The 11,234-nt window shown below is 30.0% G+C and overlaps 1 protein-coding gene across 9 annotated transcripts in view; it reads left to right on the plus strand.

Moving 5' to 3' along the window:
* LOC127732569 (CUGBP Elav-like family member 4) overlaps positions 1–11,033 on the plus strand; it is a 146,681-nt gene extending 135,648 nt beyond the window's left edge. For 7 of the 9 annotated variants that reach the window (XM_052241629.1, XM_052241632.1, XM_052241633.1 and 4 more), the window contains 3 exons: positions 1,492–1,647; positions 3,822–3,968; positions 6,778–11,033. In XM_052241629.1, the coding sequence (XP_052097589.1) occupies positions 1,492–1,647; positions 3,822–3,949 (284 nt within the window). In that variant the 3' untranslated portion in view covers positions 3,950–3,968; positions 6,778–11,033. Of the gene's footprint in view, positions 1–1,491; positions 1,648–3,821; positions 3,969–4,629; positions 4,694–6,777 lie in introns of all 9 variants that reach the window. The other 2 variants (XR_007996315.1, XM_052241630.1) reach the window with 2 other exon arrangements.
* The last annotated feature ends 201 nt before the right edge of the window (positions 11,034–11,234 follow it).

The raw sequence follows: 11,234 nt of genomic DNA on the forward strand, positions 1-11,234 counted from the left end.
CCCCTTTAACAGTAAATTAGCCAGTATTCAAATATTCTATTTTCTTGAGAAAAAAAAATGAATGAAAGTTTGATAATGAATGTAGAAACTTAATATTCTATGACAGAAATATAAGATTTAGGCTGAGGAAATTTCTTTACATCATCATTAAATTGTCATTTGTTAGAATTTGTAATGAAAACAGAGTTAGATGTCACAATGAACTGGATGTATACTTGTTGTAATTGAATTTTGTTATAATGGTGCTAATGTATCAGTGTGGGTTTGTGCATGTCAATGTCTCTACTCTGTAACTATTATACTAACACCACAGTAACACAACACTAACTTGGTTTCAGAAAGAAGAAGAAATTTAATTTGTAAAACTGTCATTTGAAAAATGATTTAGAACAAATTTAGTTCAGAGACATAATTGGTAAAATGAAAGAAACCACAGATATTTTCTCAGTTTTAAGAGGACTATCTGTTTATTTATCAGTTACAAAAGTCAAATGCCAATTTATTAAGTACATGTAGTTATGTAATTCACACACAAAAAAAAATTATTTTGTGAAGAGAGAATTAAGCCTCATTTTAGATATTTCAGTATGAAGCAGGGTTATACAAGAACTATGATATTATTGAAAACTAACTATAAAGTAATAATTTTTTGAGAAAGAACACTTAATAAAACTAATTTAACTCGTGTAGAAATTAACAATTTACCCGTACTAACTTTTAGTTGTCATATTCAAGTAACTAACACTAACTTCTAGTTGTCGTATTCGCGTAACTAACACTAACTTCTAATTGTCGTAATGGAGTCTTTCAAGATTGTTGTACAGTATTTGCATTTTTGATACAAGGACTGTTACAAAGTATGGTCAGATTTTCATATTTTGAAACAGTTCTTGTTATAATTAGGTTTCACTGCAGTCTTATAAGCCTTGCGAATTTTAGTGGCCCTATAATACAAGATTCCATTTTTTAAACAAATTATTTGGATTTTTTCACTACATATTTTGAAGACCAAAGGTCGTAATTGATATTCCGATTGATTGAATGATTTACGAGTGTGACCGTGTTGTCATCTCACAGAACTGTTAAAAATGATTTCTTGCATAAAAATTCCTAAAGGACCATGGCAGATTAAATCAGCTAAAACTGTTTCTGCATATACTTTTCAATTTAAAAAAATCATTTTACCTTCTGAATAAAGCTTTTTACAATAAAAAAATAATATAAATTTCAAAAAAACAACTTTTATGTACGGTATTCAATAATTTAATATTTGTTTATCTATCAATATGATAAAGTTGTCCCTTTTTCAACATTTAACAACCATACTTACCTAACCTTCAGGTGGAGGGTGTTTCATCACCATGACTACACACGAGGGTCTGGCACGGTGGGTATAGCTAGGTTTATAAGACAAGTGATACCTATGTTGTCTATACTGTAGTATTTTTGACTCTGTTGTGAGCCCGTTTTAATTCTGTATATACCCAACAGTTATACTTACAGGTCCAGAGGGGTGTAACTTGTTCATCTATCACCTGCCACAGGAGTTCGGAGACGCAGAGCTGGCTCAGATGTTCATGCCGTTTGGAACTGTTATTAGTGCTAAAGTTTATGTTGACCGTGCTACTAATCAAAGCAAATGCTTTGGTAAGGATTAGGAATTTAATATACTTTAGATTGGATGGGGGGGGGGGGGGGGGGGGGGGGTTGTTGTTGATTGTTGATATACTTAAGATTGGGTGGGGGTTGCATTCTGTTGGTTAGGACTAGGAATTTGATATACTTTAGATTGGGTGGGGGTTGCAGTCTGTTGTTTAGGACTAGGAATTTGATATACTTTAGATTGGGTGGGGGTTGTAATCTGTTGGTTAGGATTAGGAATTTGATATACTTTAGATTGGATGGGGGTTGTAATCTGTTGGTTAGGATTAGGAATTTGATATACTTTAGATTGGGTGGGGGTTGTAATCTGTTGGTAAGGATAAGGAATTTGATATACTTTAGATTGGATGGGGGTTGTAATCTGTTGGTTAGGATTAGGAATTTGATATACTTTAGATTGGGTGGGGTTGTAATCTGTTGGTTAGGATAAGGAATTTGATATACTTTAGATTGGATGGGGGTTGTAATCTGTTGGTTAGGATTAGGAATTTGATATACTTTAGATTGGGTGGGGGTTGCAATCTGTTGGTACAGATTAGGAATTTGATATACTTTAGATTGGGTGGGGGTTGTAATCTGTTGGTTAGGATTAGGAATTTGATATACTTTAGATTGGGTGGGGGTTGCAGTCTGTTGGTTAGGACTAGGAATTTGATATACTTTAGATTGGGTGGGGGTTGTAATCTGTTGGTTAGGATTAGGAATTTGATATACTTTAGATTGGGTGGGGGTTGTAATCTGTTGGTTAGGATTAGGAATTTGATATACTTTAGATTGGGTGGGGGTTGCATTCTGTTGGTTAGGACTAGGAATTTGATATACTTTAGATTGGGTGGGGGTTGCAGTCTGTTGTTTAGGACTAGGAATTTGATATACTTTAGATTGGGTGGGGGTTGCAATCTGTTGGTTAGGACTAGGAATTTGATATACTTTAGATTGGGTGGCGGTTGCAATCTGTTGGTTAGGATTAAGTTTAGATTTTGTGTTGGGGGAGATTGTGGGTGGAGGATGGCTTGCTATCTTTCAATAAACTACTTATTCATTATTTTTAAGATTGGAGATAGGATGTGATTTGTTTTTGACAAGGGGAAGGGAATAGAGTTTGGAAACAGGATATAATTTGTTTTTGAAAAGGGGAGGGGCATAGAGTTGGGAGACCAGAGTTTACTTGTTTTTGACATTAGGAGGGGAGTAGATGTTGATTTAAAAGTTTGAAAACAGAAAGTGATTTTTTTTTGACAAGAGGAGGGGATAACATGTTGATTTTAAAGTTGGAGAAGGATATGATGCAGGAAAGAGAATATTTGCAGATCACTCCTAGAAGTTAATACTATTCAAAACCATTCTAATTGCATACTTTCTGTTTTTATCTCTTTTCTCATGAAAGCCAACTATTGTTAGTAAACAAGATTTTCATGTCTTAACAGCCAATCAGAAGACATGTTACATCCAAAATATGTCAATGAGCTGATAGACAAAAAAACATTCAGCCAATCAGGAGACGTGTTACATCCAAAATTATGCCTATTAGCTGATAGACAAAAAACTTTCAGCCAATCAGAAGACGTGTAACATCCAAAATTATGACTATTAGCTGATAAACAAAAAACTTTCAGCTAATCAGAAGACATGTTACATCCAAAATTAAACTAAAAACAGATGTTTGGGGCTTTTCTTTCAACTTCAATTACTATAATAATTACTCTATTAAATTTGGTTCACTGTTATATGCAAATTATGTTTTCTGTGAATGATACAGTTAGGGAGCTACCATTTGATTTTTATGGGCGGGCTAGGATTAAAAATTGTGTCCTGCATTTTTTTTTAATTGTAATCTCCGTCCTGCCTTTTTATTTTTCACTTTATTCGGTCCTGCCTTTTTTTTTTATTAGTTTATCCTGACTTTTTATACATAATTTGTCATCCTGCATTTTTTTTTGCCAACTTGCTCATCCTGCCTTTTCTTTTTTACTCAAAACTTCTGTCCTGCCTTTTTTTCAAATTTCATCCTAGCCCCCCCCCCCCCCCCCCCCCCCATAAAAATTAAATGGTAGCTCCCTTAGTCTTTTTCTCATTTAAGATGAAAATTTTCTCTGAAATATAATCTACTCAGACTGGAATCGGTGTTAAAACTTCGTCATTTAAATTTGCTTTTTCAGGATTCGTCAGTTTTGATAATCCCACTAGTGCTCAGGCTGCCATCCAGGCTATGAACGGATTCCAGATTGGCATGAAACGTTTGAAGGTACAGCTTAAACGCCCAAAGGATGCTAACAGACCATATTAAACAGCAATGTTCTTATTTGGTAAGTTTATATTGGATGTGTTGGCTTAAAATGTTTACTAATTATTCTAAATATTTTTTAAAAAGAATTTTTGGTTCAGGAGCATTAATCGTAAAAATCAGCTTAAGTATGAAAATTGTAATTAGGGAAAACCAGTGTTAATTTATTTTTTAACTTGAGCACAAGAATTTAGTGCTTGAAAAGTGGGTAAAATCGGCAAAAAACACTCTGATTGATTATGGTTTCTAGATTTATAATTTATTCCCTTATTGTGGCAATAAAAAGTTCCGATCATCATGATCATGTTTATTTTTTCCTTGATAAGAAATTAAAAAAAATTATGGCAACCTACATGTTCAGACACAACTAAAGTTGTGTGGAAATTTAGAAAATTCAGATAATCACTAAAAAAGAAAGCAAAATGTCTTCTGTTATTTCATTGATGAAATCTTCTGTTTCATTTCGTTACTACCATTTTCAATTCAGTTTATTCTAAAAGATAAAAGTACTATATGTATTCAATTCAGTTTATGCTAAAAAAAAAAGAAGGTATAATTCAATTCAGTTATTTCTAAAAAAAAAAAAAGAAGGTATTATTCAATTCAGTTTATTCTAAAAAAAAAAAGAAGGTATTATTCTTGTGTGGTAACATTTGATCACATGATATTCCCCTATTCTGTAGCACAACTGGACAAGTCCAAAACTTCAGGACATGTAGGGGTTACAGGATAGTAATAGAAAAATGTGTAAGTCGGTGAACGGTGTTGGTCGGTTGTAAAAGGTGTTAGATGAATCTTTCGTGTAGTATATCTGGTGAAACTTGTTGCTTCTTGGTATTAATCCAATTATACATGTGTATGGTGTTCAAGATTATTTTACTGTCAGAAGTCACATGATCTGAATTTGACAAGTCACATGTTTTAGAACATGGTAGAGAGATGATGATATAAAAAGAAGCACTGCTTCATCTTTTTTTTTATTTGTGAGACCATAGTTTGTCCAGTATAATTATAAGGACTTTCCTTTCCATTATATATCGTCAGTCAAAAATTTGATAACAGAATAAACATTTTGAAATGCTGTAAAGCATCTTATTTTCATGGACATTTTTTCCTTGTTTGGCCATTTTCAGCCGTACTTTTCCAATTTTGATGATGTATTGATATAAGAGGAGATCCAAGTTGTTTTATATTTTTACAGCAATATATATTCACTTTTTTTTTCTACTCACTCAAGTTGCATATTAATAAAATAGATTGGAAATTGTTTTTGTTTTAATTTATTTAGTAAAATTGTAAGAAAAACTACAAGTTTGAATTTTAAAGATAATCATATTTAAGGGTAAAGATTGTTTTTGATAGAGTATATTCTATACTAGATAAAAGTAGTTTCATGGGTTTCATGTTTGGTCAGAAACTAAGGGACATTTATTGAGATTTCATTGCAATTTATACATCAATTTATTTTAAAATATCAGTTGATGGGCCCCTTGTTTGACATATTTTTTTGTGTAACTATTTGTATAATCATCATTTCTACCATGTTATAAATGTGACCGGTATCAGACCATGTGACCTGTGATTGTTATTTACAATAAAGCTGGACACAAAAGGAAAGAATGACTGTGTTTTGATACACACACAAACATAATGATTTTATTATGAAATTCAATTTCTAAGATTTCACTTATTAGGTTCTGTTTTAGATATAAAATTCTATTTTAGATTTAAAAAATTAAACCAACAAATATTTTTTTAGACTCAAAACACAATATTTGGGTTAAATAAAACACAGTAAAATTGTCTTCAAATTTTTTTTATGATTTTTAAAAACTGGTAAAAAGTTTTATTTCTGTGTCATTCAGTCCTAGTAATGTCAGCTATTGTTGAAAAACATATGATTTCTAAAATATTTTATGAAATGTTTAAATCTTCTCATGGGTAACATTTTAAAAGGAATGTTAAATATTGTCAGAAGAGAAGATTTAAGCAATAAATATTTAGATCTTGCAAAAGATATTGGAGTTAAATCTGTAATATGTCTTCTACTTATAGCAAAACCTGTCTAGCGGCACCAAATATAGTGCCAAATTATGTTTAAAAAACTTATTACAGATTTATTCAGAAAATGTCTTCCAACTTTTTTTCAATGTTCTAATCACTAAGATTTAGTTGGTCGACGTGAGCATTTTTATAACACCCAATTTTATTTCATTCACGGCTTTGTGGTCACAATATTTTTTCAATTTTTTTTAGATTTTTTTCATATAAATTTTGTGAAGTTTTGATATTGTACATATTTTGTGAATTTTTGCATGTTGATATCATTAATAGAAAATTAACACTCTTAAAACTTTCAAAATATAAGTTATTTGAAACTCTTATGATCGATACTTTTTTCCTACTTTTTATTTGTTGAACATTTCAGTATCAGTACATGATTTTTTAAGAGATATTTCCTATTTCCAATTAACACTTTTAACGATTTCTTACTTTGTTTCAGCCATTCATCCTAAAATTACCCAGAAAAGACTCTAGATTTTAACATTAAGTCACTTTCACATTTGTTTGATAATGTTATTGTGAACACTTTGAAATGTTTATAAAAATGTAAACATGTTCAGACAATAGTTTTCCTAACCTGAAAATTGAACAGATAAATAATGCATTCGTTGATTAAACATGTTTGCTGAAAAATAGTGGAAAACAAACATGTTTCCAAGGACTTTAATCATATTAAGCACATCTTCCACCTGCTTCATAGAATTTTATTATGTTTATGAGTCTAAATTATGTAAATATATTTTATAATGAGTTCTTTTCTCTTCCAGATACCCAAATGGGACCCCAATGGCACAAGAGTACTTAAGAAGAGGCCTGATCACAAGGTTACTGTTTGTTTCTAGTGATGGAACAAATTTTGTATATAGACCCTTATTTTTCACGAACGAAATCCCACCATTGTAGGTTTTGTAAATACATAGAATAGATATACTTAATTTATTTATCTTAGCATTTAGCCCACCTTAAATTATTAATTTGAATACAATTCAAAGTTTGATTTTTTATCATACCTTCTGTAAGCATGCAATCTTGGTGATTTATAGACATACAACTCAGTTCATGTTAAGTTAAGTAGATGTATTGCACATTGTGGTATTGTGAAAAGAAAGAGAGAAGAAAACATACCAAATTTCAAAATTGAATACAGGGTACCGTATACAGTTATGTATAATACGTATCCCCTATACCAACTTAAAAAAGTATGCATTATACACGAACAAATATGGTATGTTTTAAAAGGTACCGTATACAGTTATGTATGATACGTTTCCCCTATACCAACTTAAAAAAGTGAACAAATATGGTATGTTTTAAAATGTGGAGGACTATGATGCAGGAAAGATTTATTAAAACATTTTATAGATTGTGTGCTTACAGAGGTGGACAAAAAGTTTTTATTTTAAGAATTGTTATGAATATTTATGAGGAGATTACTATTTGTTTATTTATTATGATGTTAAAAATTGATAATATTTATATATTTTACAATCTTTGTTAAAGTTCATGCCCTCTTCAAGCAGAGTTTAGATGGATTAAGTTCTTACGACATTCCATATATTTTATATTGGTATGTTAAATCTGTGAAACAGTTCATTGTTATGGAGTAAAATTGTGTATTTGTAAAGATGTATCTATCTATTTAAAGTCTTGTGAGACATCTTTTTCTATTGGTTGTTGTCTGTCACGTGACACACTCATTGTTGTCATGGTAACCAAGGCATTTAGGATGTATTAGATAAGATGACTGGTCAATTTATTTATTTTTTGTGACTATGGTAACACCAAGTGTTGAATGTTGTTGTTCAATCACATGACCTTTTTTATACGTGTCTATTAATTAAAGTTTGGTAATTAAATAGCTTAAATTTTATCATTTTAATTTTAAATTGAAGAGGGCATTGAATAAAAATTATTTTTGTACATATTTCTCTTGCATTCCTTATTAATATGAAGTCATGTTTATTATTTATTGAAAACTTATTTATTTTATTATTCATCATATTATCATTGAATTAGAGAGCGTCCATGACATGGATCATCTGTATCATTGAGATGTTTTATATTGTTGAAAAAATGCTTGATAAGTTGACAAAAATGTTTAAAACTTTATACGACCTGGTTGAAATCAAGTCCTGCAAAGACATCCCCAGTAAGTTGCAGAGAATAAGCAAATGGTTTCGACTAGGAGAAGATTTCATTGTTTTGTCAAGCAAGTGGTGTAAATGATTGAAAAGAAACAGTTTTATATCATCAGAAATATTAAAGATAGCTTCTATTTTGTTATTTTTGCTGTAAAAATTCCTTAAAGATAATAATTTCATACCTTTATTGAAATATATGATATATATATATATATTTAATTCTGTTATTCATTTTAGAACACATTTTAAAAAGACCAAAAATTACAATTTTGTTGAGATTCAAAGATCGGCATCAAATCTGTTTCATATTTTCTTGGATAATTTTGTTTTTGATAAGTTATTTGCTTAATTCGTTTTGCTATTCTGCACCCCTAAATTCTAATTCTGTATCAAACAAGGGGACATAATCCAAACGAATGTGGGTAGTAAATTTTTAACAGAAACACAAGAAATTAAACTTTAAAGGTGTGTAGGTTATGTTTGTTGACAGTTTTTAAATTGCATATAGTTTATTTGAGATCAGGAACTGTTACTGTTGAAATTTTGTTATTTGGGTATAACTGTTACTATCGTTGTGAACATATTTTGAGCTTAAAATTATCGAGGCTTCCATAAGGATGATTGCAGTTTATTATTATTTGTGATCCCAAAGAAATGAAATTTAGTTAAAAATAGGATAAAAATTTGACTTTACATGTTTAAGTGGATTGAAAATAACCGTAGTAAGATTAGCCCTTATGGAGGTCTCACTGTTATAAAAAGAAATCGGGCCAGGTTGCAATAGTTGAGTAAACACACTCCTTGCCATGTTAAATCATTGTAACGTAACACTAGTCAATTTCTGTATAAAAGTTAGTGAATGAAATGATGAACAAATTCAATATTGTAATCATGGTAATAGCATGTCGTTAAATTTCCACACAGATAGTGCTTTAGATGTAAGGTCATTTTAATATTTTATGAGCAGCAGTCATACAATTGTTGTATTATTCTTCTCAGACAGTTCAACATAGAGAAACTCCACTAATCGGGGGAACTTCCTGCAGGGAAACCATTAGTTAAGTTTCAATTATGTTAAATTTTCCACCTTACATTTCACATGAACACATTTTTAATGTTCTTTTTTTTAATTTAGGCATTTCATAGAATCAACACAAAACAAACTATTGCAAAAAGTCTTGAAATTTTACAATGCCATTAAGAATATTTTGTGACTTTTTAGAATTTTCTAGAATAAGTAAAGACTGACTGTTGCTCTACAAAATTTAATGTACCCTAGTTAACTATGTGTTTCATGGAACAGTGTTTTTTCACTACATTTTATCATATGATGACTGTAGTCTTCAACACATTTTTTTTTTTATACAAAATAGAAATTAATATAGAAACAGAATGTTTTTAAAGTTTGTAACTACTTTTACAAATCAAATAAGTGTACTAAATTTCTGATAATGACTTTAGACAATCAGCTATCTGTCGTTTTTTTTTTAATCTAAAGATAGACATCTGTATTATGTCATATGACAATGTTTGAGGATGAAATTAACATGAGGTTATTTCATCGCAATCATTGTGATATTGAGATAAGGCAGATCGTCACAGTTTTATATGTTGTGAGTGAGCCGTTTAAGAACAAAGTTTTTTACACACTGTTGTGGATTTTTAGCCGAGTTTTAGTATAAGTGGTGAGCCATTTAAGAACAAAGTTTTTTACACACTGTTGTGGGTTTTTAGCAGAGTTTTAGTATAAGTGCAATATTACTTTTGAATTCAATGTCTCTAGTCAAAAATTTCACCACAGAATTCTTTCTTTCCTGAAATGTCTCATAAAAGTCTTCTTACAAATAGTTTTATTTCAAATTTATAAATATTTCTTTTTTGTTTACCATTGAAATAAATTCTGATCACATGTAAGCTAACTAATGAGTTTGAACTGTATTTGAATGGGACCAAATTTACCTGGCACAATACATCTCTTACTATTTCATCTGTTGTCACTTCCCTCCCTTCTATTTGACCAAATGTGTGGTTATGTACCTCTGTAGTATAATATTCCGCTCTCAGGAATATTTATTCGGTTTGTTCACATCTTCATTTAGAATTCTGTGGTGTTATTTTTTCTACTAAAGTGGTGCAATATTTATTATTTTTACATGTTTTAGTTTTTTTTGGAGGACAAAGAAATCTCAGAATTTTATGACCTTTTGACCTTTGAACTTGTCAAAGTGAAGGTTGAAATTTACATAATTGTTTTAATGTGTTATGTGAAAGTATATAATGAGTCATACTGTTTATAATTTATATGGTTTGATGAAGTTTTGAATTTATAATTTGAATTTAAAATTCAGAAAAAAGTTCACAAGCTTAAATTTGAATATAATGACTCAATATGTATTTAATTTCATCTGTATATAATCATATAGTTTAGTTAAATTATTATAATGGTCCTCATCTAATTAATTGGCAGTTCATAGCTTCCCTAACATTGATATATGATTTTTTTTAACAATAATGTTCTCAAAACTTCTTTGGATTTTGTTTTATAATTGTTAAAAAATTGTCTCATTGAGAAATCTTATTAATGAATTTATTAGATTAGACTGTTATTTACTGGGAGTAAAATGTTAACCGTTTAATAAGTAAAATTCTATAATAATCAGGAATTTCAACTGTCATATTTGTATCTGGAGTTTTTCATTGTCAGATTCTTTTTTTTCTTATAAATTCTAAGTAACAAATCAATTGAGGACCAGACATGAATATATTTTGTATATATGAAATGCTATTGAGAACAAAGTTGAAACTTCACACTGTACCTGAAGTTTGTTCATCCATGCTCAAGTCATATCATCACAAATAAAAAAAGGTCAGTTATTGACAAATTATGTGTTTTATTTTATTACCCTGATGGTGGCCATCTTGAATGAATAACATATTCTTGTTTTCATTCAGTGAAGAAGTAATTTTGATAGGTTGGTTATTTATGCTTACAATTCATATGCACAGAGTATCTGCAATTTTGAACTGGGGAAAGAAGGGGTAAGGTTAATCAAGAATGACACCCATTCCTACAATCACAGAAC

The sequence above is a fragment of the Mytilus californianus genome, unplaced genomic scaffold, assembly GCF_021869535.1.
Source record: "Mytilus californianus isolate M0D057914Y unplaced genomic scaffold, xbMytCali1.0.p SCAF_25, whole genome shotgun sequence".
In the NCBI taxonomy this organism is placed as follows: Eukaryota; Metazoa; Mollusca; class Bivalvia; order Mytilida; family Mytilidae; genus Mytilus; species Mytilus californianus.